At 47.3% G+C, this 23,398-nt stretch overlaps 1 protein-coding gene across 1 annotated transcript; it reads right to left on the bottom strand.

Annotated features, from left to right (window-relative positions):
- Positions 1–783: 783 nt before the first annotated feature.
- Positions 784–22,961, bottom strand: UBE2QL1 (ubiquitin conjugating enzyme E2 QL1). Its single transcript, XM_076330303.1, has 2 exons — positions 21,597–22,961; positions 784–2,110 (listed from the first exon to the last, which is right to left on the bottom strand). Exons 1-2 carry the CDS (start codon positions 22,428–22,430, stop codon positions 1,979–1,981), a joined length of 966 nt encoding a protein of 321 aa, XP_076186418.1. The 5' UTR covers positions 22,431–22,961; the 3' UTR covers positions 784–1,978.
- Between the last annotated feature and the right edge of the window lie 437 nt (positions 22,962–23,398).

Raw genomic sequence — 23,398 nt, 5'->3', positions numbered from 1 at the left:
ATGTTACTCCTCACTCAAAAGACACATTCTGCTGCTGGATGCACAGAATTGATACACAGTTTGAGGGGAAAAGTATATATACGTTGATTATAGCGTCGTCTCCAAGTGAGAGCAGGGTGAGATAAATCACAGCAAGATCTGTGCAGATTTGTGGTATGAAGCATTTCCATTTGTAACTGAGATAAGGCACACCAGGTGGGTACCACAAACGGTCAGAGGAGAAAGAGGCGAGGCAGCTGGTATAGAGATGAGAAGTGTAAGTAACCAGCCATGTCCACAAAACTGAGTGGCTCTGACCTGCGTAACCGTTTTGGTGACGGCTTTGATTGTTTTTCTCCCTATCTAGACGAACAGCTACACTGGCAAAGCATCTACAGATAAACTGAGCAGTGTTTTTGCACAAATATCTGCTGTGCTGCTTCTTTGCTTGTGTTCAAACCCCTCTGTCCCTCATTACTCTTTTGTTCTTCTCCGCTGTGGGTAGTTTTAAATCAAGCTCCAAACCCCAAAACTCTCTGTACAGCGTCTGCTGTTGCTGTAATACAAACAGAAACTCATCGACCATTTTGATTTGGTCTTGTGTTAGCCACAGAATGGAAAGTGTTTTCAAACGCATACCTTTTCCCCCCCTCCAAATCAGTCTTACAATCAATACTGTCCTGCTTTCAATTAAAATATCACCACAACAAATATATCTATAAGGTGCCTAGAATTTCACAGTGGAAAACCTATTACTTTGAAGACAAAAGTTGGCCAAAATGATTGAATTCCTCAGGCAACAGAAATGATACTGGTGATTTTATTCAGCATGTGTCCAATACGATCTTCCATTTGGAATCCACATTTTTCAATGTTTTTCTTATACCATTCTAAACATTACCTTCAGCTTTTATGGAGTCCCTTAGAAAGTTTTTTTCAATTTGTTTACCAGAAAACTTAAATCTTAATGATTAAATAATAGGACATTTATATACATCAGTGGGTTTTCTCAGATACTGGGCTCTAAGTACATACAATGTCTATTGAGTGAAAATAAAAAAGAAAATTCCAGTCATGCAAATCATCTTACAAACCATGTTCCATTTGCCTTGAAAATTTTTACTCTGTTTCTGGCATATCGTTTTAAAATTAAGCAGGTAATTTTTTAAGGTCGCTTTGTCCATTTCCATTCATTTGTTTTGCCATTTTGAAGAACTGACAGGCCACATGCTACCGCAGAAGGTACCGGCAGGGTAATAATGGTTCTGCTACCACCGACCACGCCAAGCCCTGGCGTGCACGTGTTTAAAAAACACCACCTAACCTTCAGCTAACTGCACTGGTTTATTTCTGAACAGCACATCACAATATCAGCATAGATAGCACACTGTAACCGGTTGGGTGATTCCACTTAATAATTTTTCAACACTAGGACCTTTCAGCATTTTAATTCTGGTTTCATTTATGAATTAAAGGTCATATATAGAGCACAAATGAGATCTAAATTTAGTCACAGCAGACCACAGTTCCACATAAAGACAAATCTTCAAGTTATGTTGACCTGCTAGGAGACAAAGATAAACAGCACAGCAAACATGTACCTGCAATGCACTGCTTCCCTATTAAATATTAACTGTTTCATTTACATTTAAATGAACTGAGCAGTAATGGATAGACTTTCCAGTACTGCTGTTTGGTGCTGCTGTCATGGAAAGAAGCCGAAGACAATGGGGGCTGTATGGGGGCAAATGACGCAATCTCAGCATCCGCTCAAGCGACTTCAATGATGACCATTCTCCAGTCTTGAAATATAATCCTACACGGTACTTTTTTTTTCTCTCCCTCTGTAAACACATCTGTTCATAAATAACTTAGATGTCTCCTTGACATTCATGGTATGTAACTGAAGCTGAAGTAGAAAAGGATGGGTGGTGTACAGCACTGAGGAGATGTCACAGTACTTTTGTTCAGCATTTTTGTCAAGTGCAGGTTGCTAACATCAGCCATCAGAGACGGGCGGGGTCACCCACCCATATTTTTCATGGGTCTTCACCAAACTCTTAAATGTTGCTTCAGCTTCCTTTCGACTGAATGACTTTTTTGATTTGCCAGCTTTTCTGCAGATACGGCCCTGCACCAAACAAAAAAAGAAAACCTTCATTAAACACGTGAACACGCAGCTGGAAACCACAGCTTAACCTTTCAACACGTCAGGCCAAGAGGCATTCACTTACGGGTCTCAGAAAGCAGAGTTCCCAAACTGGGGCAGACAAATACATTATTAGAGATGATAAAAAATGATATGCAGTTAAAAAAAAAAAAAGACATCTTCCGGGCTATTTCTTCCCAGTGAGCCCCTGTGCTGGCACACTGCCCTGCACGCAGCAACCAGCGGCTGCTGCTGCGACCGTGCCACATGGCTCGCCTCCCTCTCTGCTGCGCGGGGACCCCTGCAAACAAACGAAGGGACCGCTACCATAAAGCATTTGGTGCGCAGACCCTCATGCCCGCCCCGTATGGTCAGGGGTGCAGCCCTAAGCAGACAGAGACCGTGAGGAGCACACGAATGCGCCACAGAAACGGCGCCTCGGCACGGCGGGGCGCCGCTTTCCGCCGGCCTCTGGGGACAGGCGGGTTTTGTGAGCGTCCCCCACGGCCCTTTTCAGCCGCAGGAGAGGAAGGGGCTCCCCAGCCCCCTCCCAGCCCCCTCTGGTCCCCCAGGGCCAGCGGCTGTGGGTGGAGAAGGAGGCAGGCTGCTGCAGCCGGTGCCGAGGTACCAGCTCGGGGCTGGGGAGACGGAAAGAGGTTTCAAACCAATTTTGATGCCACGCTCGTAACGTAGTCCGAGGTGTGAATATCACAGAGTTGACGACTCTGGAGAACCATCATAAGAGCGGAGCGTTTCTGTGTGCTACGTCTCAGGGCTAGCCGTATCTCACCCCCCCCACCCCGCTACCAATGCCACTAAAAATTCCATCCATCCCACGAACCACACTCCATTCTTCTAATCTGACCCGTGAGAGACGAATAGCCTTGGCATTTCTTAAAGGCAGGAGCACCTTAAAACCAACCTGCTTCCAACATACATAAAAAAATTCTAATTTATTACCCCTTCGTGACAAGTTTGATAATAAATAAAAATACACACATTTAAACATACCACATCTTTATTACTTTGCAATTATATATTACCTCTAAATGCACAGCAGTATATAATTTCAAATCCCTGCTTGGCAACATAAGACATTTACTGAGTTATTAATAGCTTACCTTATTTTGCACATTGGTCCATGTCAATTACCAACTAACAGAGACACAAGAAAGAAATATAGCTGCAGATTTATTCCACTCTACAGCAATAATACCCTTTAAAGTATTTACGCCTATTGGATTTGTCACAAAATAGAAGTTTATTAAAGTCACAAGGCTAACAATTTTTATAACTGCTTGATAGACTGCACTGAAAGCCTTTTTTAGAATAAATGGTATTTCATGAGCAGATACCATATTACAGCATTACAATTATTAAGAGCCAGGTTAGTATGTTCTCATTTTTTCCATCCTTTTGCTCAAAATGATGCATCTGGTTGCATCGTTTGCCTCCCGTATTTTACTGTCAGTTTGGGATTTTAACCAAAAAATTGTCATTTGTAATCGCATGCAACAAATAATACTGAGAAAATAATTAGGTATATGGAGGGGAAAAAAAGGAAAAAAAAGGGGAAAAAAGAAAACAAACTCTGTCCTTGGAGTATCAAAGTTATTTTTACACACTAAAATGAGTAAGATTACTCTGTAGTTTGGACAAATCATTTAATTCGAGAAAGCTGTCACAATATTGCATAGATACGCTTTTGTGTTCAGCGTCGATCTTATTTTAACAAAACTATGGACACATGAGATAAAAAATGTTTCCTGCTCCTGTTTTAATAAGTCATTTTTCTGTGCAGTTTGACTTCTCTTTCAGAACCCGTGTTAACTAAAGATTAGGAACAGCCTTTAATTCCCACCTCCATTTATTCACAGCCAATTTATACACATTTGGTTTTCACAAAAATAGCTATTTTACCTTTCAATGCTTTTCCAAGCCTTTCTCCCTAGTCGCCATTTACAGATTAGCAACGTATTTCCTCTTTAAATACCCTTTGATAAACTAAACAGCAAGACATGTTCCTCATCCCCAAACTAATCTGGCAATTAATATTTCCCAAATAAGGATGATCTGAATGGTACTTGATTTAACCCTGCTAATAAATTTTCTTAGAAAATGTTCCTTTTTAGTTTTGACAAAAGGTAACATATTTTTAAAATCTCATGATCGCTAGTTCCAATATTGCTCTTCTCTCAAGAATTGCTATTCCAGTTGGGTGCTGGAAACGTAACACATTCTCATTGACTAATTATCTTACATATCCTGCAGGAGTATTTTTGTTGTTACAAAACATGTTTTGTATTTTCTTCCTAATCCAAGCTTTTGTTGGAAGCATACTTAGGGAAACATAGGAAAAGATAAAGCAAAGTGCAACAGAAGATTAAATCAGCACAGGAAATGTTGTCCTCAAAATCTTACCAATTAAATACTTTTGAAAGTAAATATAAACCTACTCTACTACTTAATTTCTGGATTAGGTCCATTTGCCATCTCTTGTCTTATACATAGGATTTTTTATCATTTAAGGCTTTGATACCTTTCTGAATTGTGTGCATAGCATCTAGCATAGTATGATCCATGTCTTCCCGAGCTTTATCAAAGTATTAATACTAAACTGTACCTAGAAATAGGATCTTTGCATTGAGAACAGCTATCGCTCATATTCAGAGTCAGCTACTTACTGCTTTCAAACAAGGAAAGTAAGAACTCTTTGGTGTTGCAATAACGCAGTGAATATCATCACATCGTCTAAAATGTTACTGGAGCCACAGCAGATGAAATGAGCATCGTTCTATGAGTTTATTCTCATACTTCTTTGTTATTAATGTAACAGATCATTAAATCCACTTCTAAAACGCATTCTGGTACCATATGCAGGTTGTATGTAAACGGCATCATCAAAGACCAGCTAATTCTACCCGACTGTAGTCCATGTATTTCTACGTTTATACAGAACCTATGGGTGGCACGGTTAGCACTGTCTCTTATTAACCGATATCCTGCCAGGTGTTTATAATTTGGATAAAATTTAACCTCATGGACTGAGTTTCCCTTTTTGGTGCCTCAAGTAAACCTGAGGTAAAAAGAAAGAAGGGTGGAATTTCAGTCAACACAGTTCAGACGCTTTTGAGTCTACACTTGAGTGGTATCCGCTGTCTTAATGACTTTTAGCTTTTTGCCATTCCCACAAAACTCTTCCCAAGTTTAACTAAAAATGGCATTTTGCACGCAATTATAAAAGAAAGTGTCAAACAACCATTTTAACAGGCACCGTTACCAGCTCTGACTACAGTTTATTTTCAGATTGCTACTTAAATATGCAGTCATTTTAACTCTGGTTAGGAGACTATGAGCTGCTGCATTCTGTAAATATGATAAATATGGTAAATACAGTATGTAAATAGAGCGCTGGCCATAGCTCAATCATGCACAACTGCATTTTGACTAATCTCTAAACCACGCACATCACTACTGCCGTGGTAAGGAATACAGATCATTTGGATGGCCAATGTTTTGATGTGTCCAGCACCAAATCACGAAAAGATATCAAACTGATACCTGAACAAGATCACAGCATTCCACAAAAGATTAAAAGCAACAGATAAAACCCAGTAAAGGCTTTCATAATGATATTAATGTCGACTTTAGCTCTGAGAAGGCGCACCAGGAGCTTATTTAAGTAGTTGCGATACTTTCAGAGACTCACAGAGCACTTTTCATAAAGGGATAACTGAAAACCTAATTAAAATAAAGAGTTCATAGAATCATAGAATAGTTTGGGTTGGAAGGGACCTCTAAAGGTCATCTAGTCCAACCCCCCTGCAATAAGCAGGGACATCTTCAACTAGACCAGGTTGCTCAGAGCCCCCTCCAACCTGACCTTGAAGGTTTCCAGGGATGGGGCATCCACCACCTCTCTGGGCAACCTGTGCCAGTGCTTCACCACCCTCAGCATAAAAAATTTCTTCCTTATATCTAGTCTGAATCTACCCCCCTTTAGTTTAAAGCCATTCCCCCTTGCCCTGTCACAACAGGCCCTGCTAAAAAGTTTGTCTCCATCTTTCTTATAAGCCCCCTTTAAGTATTGAAAGGCTGCAAGAAGGTCTCCCCGAAGCCTTCTCTTCTCCAACTCTCTCAGCCTTTCTTCACAAGAGAGGTGTTCCACCCCCCTGATCATTTTTGTGGCCCTCCTCTGGACCCGCTCCAACAGGTTCGTGTCTTTCTTATGCCGAGGGCTCCAGAGCTGGACGCAGTACTCCAGGGGGGGTCTCACCACAGCAGAGTAGAGGGGCAGAATCACCTCCCTCGACCTGCTGGCCACGCTTCTTTGGATGCAGCCCAGGATACGGTTGGCCTTCTGGGCTGCAAGCACACATTGCTGGCTCATGTCCAGCTTTTCATCCACCAGCACCCCCAAGTCCTTCTCGGCAGGGCTGCTCTCAATCCCTTCATCCCCCAGCCTGTATTGATACCAGGGGTTGCCCCGACCCAGGTGCAGGACCCTGCACTTGGCCTTGTTGAACCTCATGAGGTTCACACGGGCCCACTTCTCGAGCTTGTCCAGGTCCCTCTGGATGGCATCCCGTCCCTCTGGCATGTCAACCGCACCACTCAGCTTGGTGTCATCTGCAAACTTGCTGAGGGTGCACTCGATCCCACTGCCAATGTCATTGATGAAGATATTAAACAGTACCGGTCCCAATACGGACCCCTGCGGGACACCACTTGTCACCGATCTCCATCTGGACATTGAGCTGTTGACCACTACCCTCTGGATACAACCATCAAACCAATTCCTCACCCACCGGACAGTCCACCCATCAAATCCATACCTCTCCAGTTTAGAGAGAAGGATGTTGTGGGGGACTGTGTCAAAGGCCTTACAGAGGTCCAGACAGATGACATCTGTAGCCCTTCCCGTGTCCACTGATGTAGTCACTCCATCATAGAAGGCCACTAGGTTGGTCAGGCAGGACTTGCCCTTGGTGAAGCCATGCTGGCTGTCTCGAATCACCTCCCTGTCCTCCATGTGCCTTTGCATAACTTCCAGGAGGATCTGTTCCATGATCTTCCCAGGCACAGGCGTGAGACTGACTGACCTGTAGTTCCCCAGGTCTTCCTTTTTTCCCCCCTTTTAAAAATGGGGGTTATGTTTCCCCTTTTCCAGTCAGTGGGGACTTCACCGGACTGCCACGACTTCTGAAGTACGATGGACAGTGGCTTAGCAACTTCATCTGCCAGTTCCCTCAGGACCTGCGGATGGACGTCATCAGGTCCCATGGACTTGTGCACCTTCAGGTGCCTTAGATGGTCTCAAACCTGATCTTCTCCTACAGTGGGTGGCTCTTCATTCTCCCAGTCCCTGCCTTTGCCTTCTGCGGCTTGGGCGCTGAGGCTTGAGCACTTGCTGGTGAAGACTGAGGCAAAAAAGTCATTGAGTACCTCCACCTTCTCCATATCCCGCATAACCAGGTCTCCCGTTTCCTTCCAGAGAGGGCCCACATTTTCCCTTGTCTTCCTTTTATCCCCAATGTACCTATAGAATCTTTTCTTGTTGCCCTTGATGTCCCTGGCCAGATTTAATTCTATCAGGGCTTTAGCTTTCCTAACCTGATCCCTGGCTGCTCGGACAATTTCTCTGTATTCCTCCCAGGCTACCTGTCCTTGCTTCCACCCTCTGTAGGCTTCCTTTTTGTGTTGGAGTTTGTACAGGAGCTCCTTGTTCATCCATGCAGGCCTCCTGGCGTTTTTGCTTCCTCTTTGTTGGGATGCATCGCTCCTGAGGTTGGAGGAGGTGATCCTAGAATATTACCCAGCTTTCTTGGGGCCCTCTTCCCTCCAGGACTTTGTCCCATGGTACTCTACCAAGCAGATCCCTGAAGAGGCCAAAGTGTGCTCTCCTGAAGTCCAGGGTAGTGAGCTTGCTGTGCGCCCTCCTCGGTGCCCTAAGGATCTTCAACTCCACCATTTTGTGGTCGCTGCAGCCCAGGCTGCCCTTGACCTTCACATTCCCCACCAGCCCCTCCTTGTTGGTGAGAACAAGGTCCAGCATAACACCTCTCCTCGTTGGCTCCTCTACCACTTGGAGAAGGAAGTTATCAACGCATTCCAGGCACCTCTTGGATTGCTTATGCCCTGCTGTGTTGTCCCTCCAACAGATATCGGGATGGTTGAAGTCCCCCATGAGGACCAGGGCTTGTGAGCGTGAGGCTGCTCCTAACTGTCTATAGAGGGTCTCATCCGCTTGGTCCTCCTGGTCAGGTGGCCTGTAGCAGACCCCCACTGTAATGTCACCTGTCCCTGCCCTCCCTTTAATCCTGACCCATAAGCTCTTGGTCGGCTCCCCATCCATCCCCAGGCAGAGCTCCATGCACTCCAGCTGGTCATTGACATAGAGGGCGACACCCCCCCTCATCTCCCCTGCCTGTCCTTCCTAAAGAGCCTGTATCCCTCCATCCCAACATTCCAATCATAGGAGCCATCCCACCACATCTCCATGATGCCAATTAGGTCGTAGCCCTGCACGTCTCCAACTCCTCTTGTTTATTCCCCATGCTATGTGTGTATGCATAGAGGCATTTAAGTTGGGCCCCTGATGAAGCTGTCTTACTGGCTGGAGTTCCTTTGCGCTGCTCTTCAGGCGCTCTCCTGCTGACCTGTGATCTTTCTCCAGGCTCTGGGCACCTATTGCTGGCCCTGGCATCAAACCGGTAGGAGTGGGATGGATTGAGGTTCCCCTCCCCCGGCATCTCTAGTTTAAAGCCCTCTTCACCAGCTTGGCAAGTCTATGACCGGAGATGCTCTTCCCCTTCTCTGACAGATGGACCCCGTCAGCCCCCAGTAGATCAGGTTTCTCAAAGCCAGTCCCATGGTCTAAGCAGCCGAACCTCTGGCTGTGGCACCAGTCCCGTAACCATTTGTTGACTTGCCAGATTCGACTGGTGCTTTCAAACCCCTTCCCTTTGACCAGCAGGATTGATGAAAAAACTGCCTGTACTCCAGAGTCCTTACCGCCACTCCCAGGGCTCTGTAGTCCTCCTTGATAGTCCTCAGACTGCTCCTGGCTGTGTCACTGCTGCCCACGTGAAACAGCAGCAGCAGATAATAGTCAGTGGATTGTATGAGGCTTGGCAGCCTCTTGGTGACATCCCTGATGCGAGCCCCCGGTAAGCAGCACACCTCTCTAGAGAGTGCGTCCGGTCGGCAAATGGGCGCCTCCGTGCCTCTCAGAAGAGAGTCGCCCACTACTATCACCTGTCGCCTTTTCTCAGTTGCGCTGGTTGTTACACGGGGGGCAGATCGGGCTGCATTACTCGGCTCCAGCGCTTCTGGTGTGACAGGACTTTCCTCTTCAACCTGCAGAGCGGTGAAGCGGTTCTGCAAGGGCACCTCAGGCTTCGGGGGAAGTCTCCTCCTCCTGCTGGTCCTTGCCTTTGCAACTGTCCATTCTTCTGCATTATTGGCCCCCCCGCTCCCTTCTGCGTGTGCCGGTGAGGGAGTTTTTGGCTGTTTGGCCGTGGGCTGCGGGTCCACTGCAGACTGCGCTTGGAACCAGCTATCTAGCTCCTTCTCCGCCTCCCTGATGTTACGCAGCCTTCTCACCGCCTCCTGCAGCTCAGCCACCTGCTGCAGGAGGTCCTCCACCTGGGCACACCTTTTGCAGGCAGGTCTGCCGCCTGTCCCTGCCCCAGGAGAGAGGTCTGGGCACTTCCTGCAGCCTGAGGTCTGCGCTGCAGCCTCTCCCTTCAGCAGCTCCGTCTGGGCAGAGACATCAGCCATCGCTGGTGCAGACCCCCCAGCCGGAGCCGCGGCCTTTCTTCTCAGACGAGTGCCTGCCATTCTGCCTTGAGGGTCAGGTAGGATGAGTGCCCTTGACCTTTGCCGATGGTCACAGAACAGTGCCCGGTTGCTGGGTTATGTGTACTCCAAGTCTCCCACTCGGCCTGTGGAATGCCCCTCCTTCGAAGAGGCACCCTCCCTGCGTGTCCTCCCACGCAAACTGCGGCGCAGTTGGAGAGAACATTTCAGATTTTGCCATCTGCTGTGACTTCATGTACTTATCAAGATATAATTTTAACAAGCTAGAAACATATGAAAGGTGAAAGTAATGCCACAGCATCCAATTGTTTTACACAGCCATGCTGAAATGCAGGGGGACATGTGCTGCACTCAGCCTCCTCACTCACTTGTGCTCCTACTGCACCTAGTTTGTGTGGCACGGTGAGCAACTGCATGCCACTCATCCACTCTTTGCCCAAACTAATGAGTTTGAACAAACAGCTGATAAGGATCCAGTCTGTAACCCTGGTAACTGCTAGGAGAAAGACCTCTTGGAGCACAGTCTGCTGCGGGTAACCTTCTCAGGACCCTGGCCATACTGAGGGACTGCTCCCTCCCACCATGTTCAGCAAAAGACCTGAGGTCAATCTCACATGTGATTTGGCACCCACATTTACAGACCACTGTGGGCAAATCTGGGAGCTTTTCTGCTTCTCAGTGATGCCGCAGTAGTCTCCATGTTCTTCCACAATCATCAACACATCAGTACGTCCTCCCCTTGAGAACGCTATGTGACACTGAAGCGCATCCTCAAAAATATTCAACTCAACATTTAATAGCTCTTTCAAGTCCTTCAATATCATTATCAGCAATATGCCATATCTTTTCTCCCCCAACAACACCATGTCATGAAGTGCTCTGAAGACAGAGTTAAGTCCTGTACAGAGATAACAAATACGAAGCCTGCAGCTCTTTAGCCCTGTAATCCCACCACAACCACATATCTGCCCACGTCTGGCCTGTGTGTCATGAAAAACAGTCCTGACATTTCTTCTGGTATTTCCAGAATCAGGATGGCCTCAAAGGGATTCATCTCTCTCGTCAAATCAACTACAGTAGCTCCCAGACCAAAACCCACCAGTTTTGGCATAGCACACAGCGTCAGGTGTGCTTCCGTGTTGTATCACTTTTGGCACTACCTGGAAGGACAGGACTACATAACGGTGGCCAGCCTTTCACAGGATCATACAATCACCGAGGTGCTGGCTGGAAGGGACCTATGGAGGTCTCTAAGTCCAACTTAGATACTTGGAGCTGAACTGCCAACATAGGTCAGCTGTGCCACTGCACAGCCAGGTCCTGAATCCCTCAAGGTTGTGCTCAGTCCTCTCCTGATGCAAGTCCCTGTGTTTTTAGGTCCCAAATTTTCAGAGATTTATTGTACACAGTCATCAGCCCTTACAGGAGTGAGGTTATTCTGGAAACAGTGCAAGCCCCTGTGCTACAGGTCTCTGAGATGCCACAGCAAACCCTTCAGGCACATCCAGACTTTTTTTCCTGGACTGGTTAACAAAATGTTGTGTTCATTGCAAACAGTACACAGCTAATAGACTCAGAAGCAGGCAAGCCTTCACGTTGTTAGCACTGGTCTTAACACAAACTCCTCAGCTCTGCATTCCTTTCATTAATCCTGGATAGGCAAATAACTCGAGGTTGGTCTTCCAAGGGCAAATCATACCTGCCTGCCGCACATGGGGCTAAATGTGGCCCATCATTTTCTCCCTTAATCTCTTAAGAGATCTCTGTAGCAGGCTCTAGTGACTCTAGTGACCCACTTCTAGGTAAAAGTCAAGAGATGGAAAACAAGCAAAGGTTTAGAGAGGTACACAAAAGACTGTAGGAAGTCCCTGTGCCACACACTGCATCTGTGGTGATCCCTCCAAGGATGGGAAGGAGACTTACAAGGATATGCCCATCTTCCAAGTCTGTTGTCCCAGGCTTCTCCATGTACGATGCAAAAACTGTGGATTTTCTAAGGGCTGGAGCACACTATGAGTCTCCAGTCTGTAACATGTTCCACTAATGTGCCAGTGACTAATGGCTTTGGGCCTCAACTGTTCAAAGCTGCATACTACGCAAACATACTCAAATCTTTTCTGATACAGAGGAATACAGTGCTTAAGCCTGAACCGGACCTATTCTAGAATATTTAAACAAGTTTTCAAAGAAAAATATTTCCACTGGCTTTAGAGAAGCATTCAAAAGTAGAGCAATGCTGAAGTGAGCTACTGTCATGCTCTCAATGCAATGACTGCAATGTGTCGCATCATTGCTGGAGCGCAATATACACAGTCTCTCCTCCCAATTACACCGTTTATAATTTTTTTCCTTCATGTACTGATGAGGCACAGTTAATCATGTCTCAAAAACTGCACACAATTTATATTGCACTATATATAATTATTAGCTATAGCTAAAACAAAACAGTATAGAAAATGATGCAGACAAATACTGTTAATGTTGCAGCATAAGTGAATTAAAAATGGGATGTTTTCCTGCAAATGTGTAATTTCTGAAGCAGTATTTCCACGCCTTTTTTGGTCTCCTTTTTGAGAATAATCCGTACAAAGAAGTGAAAACTCAGCAAGTTCCAGCTTTAAAGCATCCTATAAATTGCTCCTTCTGGGAGTGTGACTGTTCTTTGTCCAGGAAAAAGAAATCTCTGTTCCAGCTGAGTAATTATTAACGCTCACTCGTCTGTGTGCAGCCTGGTGCAAGTAGCTCTTAATCGATACAAACACTTACAGCCCTGATCCCTGTTTGACAGCTACAGAGAACTGCGCTGCTCTTCCTCGCCTTTCCCTAAAGAAAGAGACTCCTTCTTGCATTTTACGGGTGGGACAGACTCTGCGTTGGCAGAGTTCTTTTGAACAAGAAAATTTTGACAGCCGACTACATTCTTGGAAGGTGCCTCTAGCACCTCCAGGGCTGAAGGTGCTGTCTTACAACACGGAGGACTTCCGTCAAAAGAGATGGCCCCTGTCCCCTGCTGTCAAATGGGCACCTGCTAGTCTAGATGATGAAGTGTCATTTTCTCTGTCAGTCTTCTGCCGAGCTCCCTGGACTACCTCTCTGTGGAATCAGGTACCAGCAGAGTTACTGAGGGCAAGTCCAGGTGAAAAGGCTGGGAGCATGACAGCCCCTCTTTGCATCAGCCCACAGGTCCTCCACATCAGGAACCTGAAGTTACCCAAATTAAACACAGCCATGGGTGTAAACCCAACCAAAGCAAAGCAAACCATCCTTTATGACAGGTTGTAAAGATGAAGGAGCTACAGCCCAGACAACAATGTCTATCTTCACATATCCCAAAGTTTCACCATGCTAAAAAAAAACAGGTGGAAAAAGCAGACTACCTCTGGGAACATTTAATCAAGTTAAGACCAAATTCAGTAAGATTAGAGTCACAAGCCAATGCGCTTTTCCCCCTGCTATTTACACAGATGTGTCAATCTCTTCACGAGAGGGTTCATACTGATGCACATGGACATCTACTCAACAGAGCCCCCACTTCTGAGTGCTTTAAGTACATATCCTCAAATGACCTTTGGAAAGAGGATTATCTGTAGTTCACAGGTGGGAAAGAGGAATATAGTGAAGTTATATGACTTGCCCGTGACCGTACCCGAAGTCAGTGGCAAAACCTGGAAGCTAAACTCAGATCACCTCTCCTCAGCCTAAGTGCTCTAACTGTGAAATTATCCTCCCCCCCGCCAATAATCATAGAATGCTTCAATACTAGGTATATTTTCATAGAAATAATCTTGTCAAGTTTATAGAAAATTTGACATTTATAGAAATTAATAGAAAATTTGAAAAATTAGTAACATCAGTTTCCTCTGCTTTGTGATGCTTCAGGTTTTTTTATGGGCACGTATTATGGAAATAAGCCCTACGCTTCTTACTGCAGCTGGGGGTTTGTTACCATTTGTAACACAAACCTAGAAATGGGAAAAATACCTGGTCATTCCACAGCTCATAAGGCCTGGCTATGAGAAGCATCTGAGCTCCAGGCCATTTCACAATGTAGGCTTACTCTTCCTTCCTCAGGTTTATTTTCACTTGTCTTTGAATGCAGATTTGGGATTGTGACTGACTTGTAACTCTATCAAGGAGTCACTGCAGAAGTTCCAGGGGTTTTGGAGAGCCTGCGCACAAGAGGATTAAATCAGTGAGAATCACTGATTTTTAAAAACACGCACAAAATCATGAAGCAGATAAAAAGACGTTTTCCAAGGACAGACTCTGCACGTGCACAAGGCAGGCACGTATCTGCCACACATGGCTGAGACAGGCACACTTGATGTACCACTCCTCAGTTTGACTTTTAACTGGAATGGGGCAAATCAGACTGGCACCTTGATCCTGTTTCAGAAGAGGAAGCACCTGAATGTCTTAAGTGTGGTGCCCACTCACCTGTTTCAGGCAGACCAATAGGGACTGCAAATTCATTTTCATCAGAGCACACCTACACTTCTCCCTAGCTTATGCTCTTTCAGTTCCCAGCGCAGTGCTGGTTTCACTGCCAGCCAGGTTATGCAACGGTACCATGTCCTTCCCGTGCAGCTTGTCCTGCAGCTTCCAGGATCTATTCAATTACCGCTGTTTCCAGCCGGAGTTAAAAACCAACACTGTGGAGTGCTCCCTCTAGAAATGACTCTGTGGAGTATGACTCAGACCAACCCCAAGCCACACGCTTTTCAAAAATACGATGATATTCAACAGAAACCTGGTATTCCATTTACAAACGAGACAACTGGATACTGCGCGCATTAAATTTAACATATATTTTGAGCCATTCAGACAGCATAATCACCGCTGCCCCTGAAGTTCTCCCTGTTTAGCTGCAGAGTAATTGCACCTGGCAATCCGTCCATCCTCCCATCTCCCCTCGCGCCTAATGTCAGCGTTACCTTTTTTGACAGTTACAGGAGGAGATAATTTGTAAACTGGAAACTAACTGCACGTGAAGGACCGAATAGGTCAAGGAAAAGAAGAGATCTTCACTGACTCTCATCAGTTCAAAGGAGCTTAGATGGGAAAAAGAAACACAGCTAATATTACGTTACTTAACCAACATCCCACTTTGTGAGAGCAGATGCCCACTCAGGGGACATGCCTCAGATCACGCCTGGCAGTAAGACTCCCGTGATACGAGGACCAGAATTACTGTGGAGTTACAAATCTTTGATCTGGAAGTCTCCGGTCATGCATGGAAATCCCTGGGCATTGTGTAGATGCTAGGAAATCTGCGTATTTTCAAGACTAACCTGTATAAGGAAGAGTGACTCTTCCGCACAATAGAAAGTGGGTTATTTAGGTTACTCCTCCAGGAGGACACAACGTCACCCCTCGGGACTAGGCTTTCTGCATTTCAAAAAATTCAATTCTTTAACAAAGTATCTGACAAAACACCCAAATGCTATACAGTTCTCTCTATCTGAACACTTTCACTGAAGAAAATGAGGATTTCTTTCATAATTCAGGGAAGAAGAATCTTGCTCTTTTGAGCAAATTCAAATTTCTTATGATCCAAAGTGGCATTTCCTTTAAATTCTTATTTAGGAGATCAGCCAAGTATTGCCAGGAAGAATTAGTTCTACCTGCCATAAAAGCACGTTTTAAAATAAGCAGCTTGTTTCAATTTAGTGATTTAACTTACTTGATGACTGTTTTAACACTAAGGATGATAGTTGAAAGTATTTTAAATTTTTCCTTTTTATGCTTTGAAGGGGTAAAATGGCGATTATGTTCCCCCTGCTTTTTAAAAGAATTAAAACAGCCTCCTACTTCAATGAGTTGGAATCCCTGTGTCTTCATTCCTCTCAGTAGAATATATTTGCATAATAATAGTGGATAGTCAGAACAGCAATATATCAGAGTTCACATGAACAATGTTTTTTTCCAGCCCATTCATCAGTCCCAGCATCTCAACATAGCAAATATATACGCTCCCACTTAAACTTGAGCTTGAAAATCCTAGGTTTCTCAATTGCAATAGAAGAGAAATCTTAAAAGGCCAATATATCTGATTTTCCTCTGTAGCTAAACAATATTCTTTGTTACCTCTTTGGCCCAGCATTTATACCTTTTCATGGGGAACAAGCCCCATAATATATTCTTTGTCTCCTCTGTAATCTTTCTATATGAGTCGATGTGTTTTTTAACCATGAACTTAAAGCAACATTTCTTCCCTTGATGATAACCGGCATCATTTGCTCAGGCAACTAAAGCACAAAGCAAGCTGGTTTTATTTTTTAAGGCCCTAATATGATACAATGGCTCCAAATAATTCAGAGACCACTGTGTTCTCTATACATTTCTGCAGCCTTTGAGATTAGCTGATTTATTCATGGCTACAGTCCTCAAACCCAGCATCTGGAGTATGAAAACCCATGGATTTGCAATTAATTTCTGCTATACATATTTGAAAGACCTGGAGTCTGCTGACCTCTTGGACACCATGCAAGTCCCATCTGCTATCTGCTCACTCATACTTTTGTTTGAAAGGATGAAGGGGGAGTAATTTAGACTACGATTAACTGCTACCTTCTGTATCTGTTTTTCATAAAGTAAGCCCATTTCTCCTGTTTCAATCTGGTAGAAGTCAGCTGGGATACTTGTATTTTTAAAATAGAAAGATAAATCAGTCCAATGGTCATACAAGGCACATACCTCTTGAAGCAAACTAACGGGATTCCACTGAGGTATTTCTAATACCACAATATGAGGGATGAAAGTACTATATACCAACAACTTTTATTTGAATTCAGGAAATTTTGCTATAGAAAATGAAATCTTAATTACAAATTACATTTTGGTTTTGATTTAAATCATTATATAGAAGCCCACCACAGCAAGAGTACTTGTAACTAGGGGTTCCCCGCTCCTATTTTAGTATGTCCTGACAAAATTTTTATGCTTCTTCTATTCACTGGAAGAATAAGGGAGTATTTTCCTCAAAACAAAGAACTTTTTCCACGACATAATCTGCAGAGTCACCAGTTACCTGAGAGCTGCCTTTGGCTGGCAGTTCCGTCCACAGCCTCCACAGAGAGAACAAGGGGCTCATAAAAAGGAAGACAAGCTGCTACTGGTCAACACATCAGTTGGACTCGATGATCTTAGAGGTCCTTTCCAACCTTAATGATTCTATGATTCTATGAACACTACTGCAAGCTTAAGCCCAAAGTCCTCAAGACATCAGGTGCAGCTGTTAGTTGTTCTCAAAAAAAAAAAATTCCTGATGCATTATTTGGACATTGGCATACATAGCTTTGTCCTCTCAAACTCCCACCAAACCAGCATCAAATCATTACACTCCAGTGAGAAACAACACGTCTATTAGAGGACACAAAATCCCTCTTCCACTTTTGGACAAAGTCTGCTCCTTTTCATCTGGGACCATATCATCCGCCATGTTTTCAAACGAGAGAGATGACTCCTCCCTGAAACACGGGCACCGGCCTCAGCCGCGTGCGTTACTCAAGGAGAGCCACAACGAACCTCCCACCGTTTCATCACTCTCCTACGACCAGCACTGTTCCCCCTTCCTTCCTTCAGTTATTAATATTATCGTGACAACGGCACTGTTATCAGGAAGCAGAGAGCAACAGACTCATTTTTAAATCTCTCTCTTAAATTATCAATAAACTGTTTTAAAGGGTGCCACTAAGAAGGAGTAACGCCCAACGGGCCACTTCCACAGCCTGGATAGACAGACAGACATGGGAGGCTCCGCCTAGACAGGCATGTCGAACAGTTGCCTCCAGGACAACAAACAACTGGTATTTAAACTACTTTGTTAGCATCAACCCGCCTCCTTGGCTGGCACCCCAGCTCTGCGGCAGCTCAAGGCTACCATTTCGCCCGTTCGGCAGGGCCAAGCTTTCGCCCATGATGATGGAGCCAGCGAGCAGCTGACTCTGCAGGAAGCAAGTACAAAGTCACCCCCTTAAAACCAAGGCTACAGTTGAGTTAAGGACAACACCAAGTTTTTAAAAATAAGATTCTTGATCCCAGACAGATAAACAGTCTTGGGCCTTTGATGTACTGAGAATTCCCCTCAAGATACTGACTAGAGCTGTGTGAATAATTGATTTTCTCAGCTGAATAGCTGAAGCAAGCAACCAACCAAACCCCAACTTGTTTGTTAATTAACTCTTTTTTTTCCTTGAAAACTGGGGGGGCGGGGGGAAAAGCATAGTTTGGGACTGTTGAATTTTTTTGTTCAAACAGAAATTGTCTCTCTTCCATTTTAAACATTTTTTTTTCCAGACAAAAAATATCTAAAAATGCAATACTAGATTTGTGATAGGAAGCAAGGGTACGCATCCCGTAAGGTAGGACACCTCTTAAGCAAGGTCACCTGAAGCGTATGGTTCCCGTTTGGTGAAATCTGGAGAAACAGCCACCCTGCTTTAAAATCCAGCCCCTGGGAGACATGCTCAGGTTTGGGAACCTGGACCCAGGTTTCCCCGCGTACAAGGGCAATGCTGAAAAGTAACGGAAAAGTGCTACCTCTTAATTTCCGTGTTGCACACTTAAGTCTCCTTATGGACATAACTCCTGAGTGAAATGTTTCACCTGTGAGATGTCAGAATGACTTCTCTCAATTTTTCTTTTATTCTGCTAAAAGGTTGGTGAAATCCATTAAAAAAAAATCTGAATTCGTCAAGAATCTTGACTGCCCAAAAATGTATTTTCAGTGTTAGTTTCATCTGCTTTTTGATCACTTCGTCAAAAAAAGAAGGTTGTATATGTTCACAGGTTACTATTAGCTCTGACAAAACAACAGACCAAGAAGTGCTGCGTTTCCCTCCACAGCACCGGCAGAGAACAGCAGCGCTACAGTTACCTCGGCAAAACGGGACTGATGAGAAACGTTGAATGAAATCAGCCGCCTCGGTTTTATCACGCAAATTGCCAAAAGGAGGAACGAACGCTGGTGGGAAGTTCAGTCCTGCCTACTCACACCGACGCTCGCGCCGGCGAGGCGCGCTTTTGGATGCGTCACGGGCTCGAGTATTCACAATGATTTCACGCTAAATCATGGCGCTGCGAACTGGCGACATTTCTCTGGAAGGTCCCATTTACCCACTGGCGCCGGCAGCGCCCCATCTCCCGCTCGGCCTCATGGCTGCCGCCATTTGCTCATGCAGGGTTGTTTTGAGGCGGTGGAGAACAGACCTCGCCCTTCCAGCCTTTCTGATTAATAGCAAGCGTGCTGAATATTTCATGCTATTGCAGGGCGCAGGCTGCTTACAGAAATTACACAATTAACCTGGTGTAAGCCATCGCTGTTTGTTCAGGACGGCTCCTCGCAGGCACCGAGACTACCCACAGCACGGCAAGAGTTACCCAACACCAGCCCCGCAGCTCTGGGAGTGCAGCGCCTCGGCTCTCAACGTTTCAGCGGCTCTATTTTCATTTTTAAAAAAATACGGTCAAGAGTGGATTACCTGTAAAATGAAAAACGAAACGGGGATAGGGGAGCGCCTGTCGTATTTTGAGCCTATTACGCAATGGAGTCGAGATTACATAACGAGGGGAGTGCGATTACAGAAACGTGGCTCCCATGACGCGGAGCCCGGCTATGATGACAGGCTGGCAACCCATCACAGGCTACACCTCTGTAACCCAGAAATTAAATTTATTGTCAGTATTACCTATTAACCTTTCCACTTGGAATGAACGATCCAAGACATTGAAATGTGCACGTCACACCTATTTAACTACTAAGTTACTGGCAGCAATTTATTTCTGCCTTTTTTTTAATCGCACACCCATTCTCTTTTTTTATAATTAACTTCGTCAAGTTCTGGAAGAATGTTATTGAAACTCTTGTATTTTAAATGTGTTTATTAATGATGTACACATAAACATCCTCTGTTATCAGAAATTACTACTACTTTCTGGAAATCTCTTAAGTGGTTTAGGGAAGCAAACTGTCAAATTATATATTTTAATATTTATTACTAATAAAACAATTTAGTGCTTTTCTTCACTGAACCATTTTATGATCCCAGTAAATCTTAATTTAACCCTTTTACATTCAACACTCAATACTGCAGAAAGATGCTGACTTGTTAAAAAAATTGAGAGAATTTAGCATTGTCCTTCTAAATGCTTGTCTATAACAATGAGAACTATGATCTCTATAAAAAGAGATGGGTTAACAAATAGTGAGACGCAGTTAAGAGTAGCTACAGAACTTCAACATACCCCAGGCTCAACGTAAATTAAGGCTCTCTTTTTTTCTGGTAGATGTTTTTTATATCCCAAGGTGACCTAGGAAACCTGACCTCTTCAAATGAAGTGCAGAGAAAAATACTATCTGATTAAAAAAAGGAGCAGTAGGCCCAAATCAAACAGAGAAAAAGAAGGAAAAGCTACTTACAAAAGAGTACGTTAAATAATCAAAATTAATTTTCAGTCTTAAGAGAAACCAAGCCTTTACTTCTGCTCATGCAAGCAGTTCCAGAGGCAAACAGGGGTAACCTCACTTTTAAGCAAATGAAAAATATGTTGTTATTATTTACTCTTCCCCCCCCCCTCACCAAGATACGAATTTAAGAAGTTACTTAGCATCATTTACTGACAGACGTGAAGCTGTGCATGTCCCCTGGGTTCAAGGGCATTCATGAAGTGAACAGGAAAATCACCCTGTCACAGCCATGTGTATACTGCCCACTACAATAACCATAAAGAAGGACTGGCTACGAGTTTCACCAGCAATATTTACCCATTTATTAAAAAACGGCTTATGAAATACTTCTAAGGATATTCTGCAAGAGAGAAAGAAAAAAAGCATAAACCGCATTGATTCAGCTCATATGAGATCCTCTGCCAGGGGAACCAGGCACCTCCTCCGGAGAGGAGAGCTGGCAGGAACTGTGTAGCTGCTGCAACTGCAGTGCATACCCGAAATTACTTGTTCCCTTCAGGCAGGGAGATTTTAAACTGGCACAACTTTGCCAGCAGCTCAGTCAGCAATTCCAGGTGTGACCCCGTGCCACACCTCTGCCCTGTGTGCCAAGCCCCAAACCAGGGGTCACCTCTTCTTCCCCAAGGGATGCTACGCAGGACAGCACCAGACAAAGACCGGGGGACAGCAGCTCCAGCGTCGTGCCCTACGCCAGCGGCAGCACTTCATGCAGGAGACCAGCAAGTATGGCCGACTAGTTGGTGAAGGGCAGGAGGCGGAGGACTCGAATCCCAAACCCCACTGGAGCCTGAAGAGCCCCTTTTGCTTTGGGGCGAGGGAGGTGCCTCTCGGGGGCAACAGCCATGACATCTTGGTGCCACACACAACAGAGCCAACCACAGGGACAAAAGACGTGCAGGAGGACACAATGGATGCATGTGCTCCTTGCCCTTCCAAGTTGCCCCGTACCTCTGCTGCACCTGCCTGAGAAGGGACCCCAGAGCAAAACACGTGTGTGCCTGCCCCCTTCCCACCAGTGATGCCAGGTCCTCAGGGGAGACCTGTCACCCAGGCCTGGCCAAGGTCAGTCACAGGCGGGGCTTGACCCGCTGCCCTTTGGGGTTCCCATCCAAACACACGCACAGACACCATCCCCCCTCCGCCACACGCACGCAGAGCGAGAGCCCACGGACGCCCTACCTGCCCCTTGACCAAGCTGGCCGCAAACTGCCTCATGACGGCCTCCACGGTGTAGGCGCTGGACCAGCCGCGGGGGGTGAGCAGCTCCATGCAGATGGCTCCACCGTCAAGGACGTAGCCATTCTCCAGACGGGGGCTGAGCACCCTCATGAAGGGCGGCGAGAAGGGGAAGTTGTCGGGGAAGGTGAGGTTGAGCAGGATGTACTCCGTGTTGGTCTCCTTCATGTCCTGCCAAAGCACCGAGTCCTTGTCCACCTGGTGCAGCTTCACGTTCCAGTCGAAGAGGCTCTCGTCCACCAGCTCCACCGAGATGAAGCGGTCGCTGAGCCGCGCGATGTCCTGCAGCTCCTTCATCAGCCGCCGGGTCCGCACCTGCGTGCAGTGCTGCTGCCGGCCCGCCGGCGCCAGCGGCCCCGACCCGGACGGCAGCGGCACCAGCGGCGCCGGCCCCGACCCGCAGCCAGAACCGGAGCCGGGGCCGGGGCCGGGCCGCTGCGCCGCCTCCTTACCGGCGCCGGGCTCCCTGGCCGCTTCCCGCGGCTTCTCCCTGCCGCTGCCCGAGCGCGGCTGCGGGGGCTGCTTGGCGAGCTCCGGCGCCTTCTTGTTCTTGTGGCCCCCGGGGCTGCTCTCGCTGCTGCTGCTGCTGCAGCCGCCGCCACCGCCCCCGGGGGGGCCCTGCGGCTGCGGCTTGTTGCTGCTGTTCTTCTGGTTGCCCCTGCCCCTGAGCGAGGAGCCCTGCTGGCTGCTGCTGCGGTGGTGGTGGTGGTGCTTGGGGTCCTCCGTGTCCCGGTTGTGCAGCCGGATCAGCCCGATTTTCCGCAGCAGAGTGGCCATGTTGTGCGCGGCTCTGCTCTCCCTCTCGCCTTTATGGGTTGGTGGGGTTTTTTATTATTAATTTAAAGCCCGGATCGGCGGATTTGCTGTTCGGGGGCAGGGAGGACGGCGCTGGGCGGGCGGCGAGGCCCCTCTCCCGCCGGTCTGGGCGCACGGGGCGCGGGCGGCGGGGAGAGAAAGGCGGCGGTGCTGCCGCGGGGAGGATGTGCGGCCGCCGGCCGCCGCTCAAACGCCTCCCCTCGCTAGGGCTGCTGCGGGCAGCATTGCAGCACCGGGGCTGCTGCCGGCGAGATCACGGCCCCGCTGCCGTGGCCATGATCCCGTGAAAAGGGGGGAAAAAAACGGGGGGGGAGGAAGAAAAAAAACAAGCCCCAAACCACCCGCAAGGGAGAGCCCCCCTCCCCCCCGCGCACAGCGGGCGAGATCGCCTGCGCTGCAGATGGCTTCTACCAGCACCTTCGGCTCGCACCCGGCCGAGCCAATCCCCGGCGGCTCCCCGGCGGGCCGGTCCCCGCGCCGCGCCGGGCGCCTCCCCCCGGGGAGGGGGGGAGAGGGCCGGCGGCGGCAGCCGCTGCCTCCGCGCTCTCCCGCAGCGGCGGAGCGCGCTCCGGGCCTTTGTTCGGCGCCGCCCGCGGACGGGGCCGCGCGGCTCCGGCGGGGCGAGAGGGGCCGCTCGGGGCACCCCTGCCGCAGCCCCCGCCGCCCGCCCCGCCGCGCCGCCTACGCGCCTGGCGGCACCGCCGCTGCGGGCCTCGGCGGGGCGGGGGCGGGGCGGCGGCCGGCAGGCGGCGGGGGCCCGTCCCGCAGCGCCGCCGCCCGGCCGCGCCGTCCCGCTCCGCTCCGCTCCGCTCCGCTCCGCGCTGCGGCAGCGCGGGCAGCCCGGGCGCGGCCCTGCCGGCGAGGCGGGCCTGGGGCGGTAACAGCGGGGAGGGGCGGGAGCCCCTCGCCGCGGGTGGCGGTTTGGGGCG

The sequence above is a fragment of the Aptenodytes patagonicus genome, chromosome 2 (assembly GCF_965638725.1).
Source record: "Aptenodytes patagonicus chromosome 2, bAptPat1.pri.cur, whole genome shotgun sequence".
Classification (NCBI taxonomy): domain Eukaryota; kingdom Metazoa; phylum Chordata; class Aves; order Sphenisciformes; family Spheniscidae; genus Aptenodytes; species Aptenodytes patagonicus.
The sequence above is the reverse complement of the archived record's forward strand: the minus strand, read 5'-3'. Positions and strand labels throughout refer to the sequence as shown.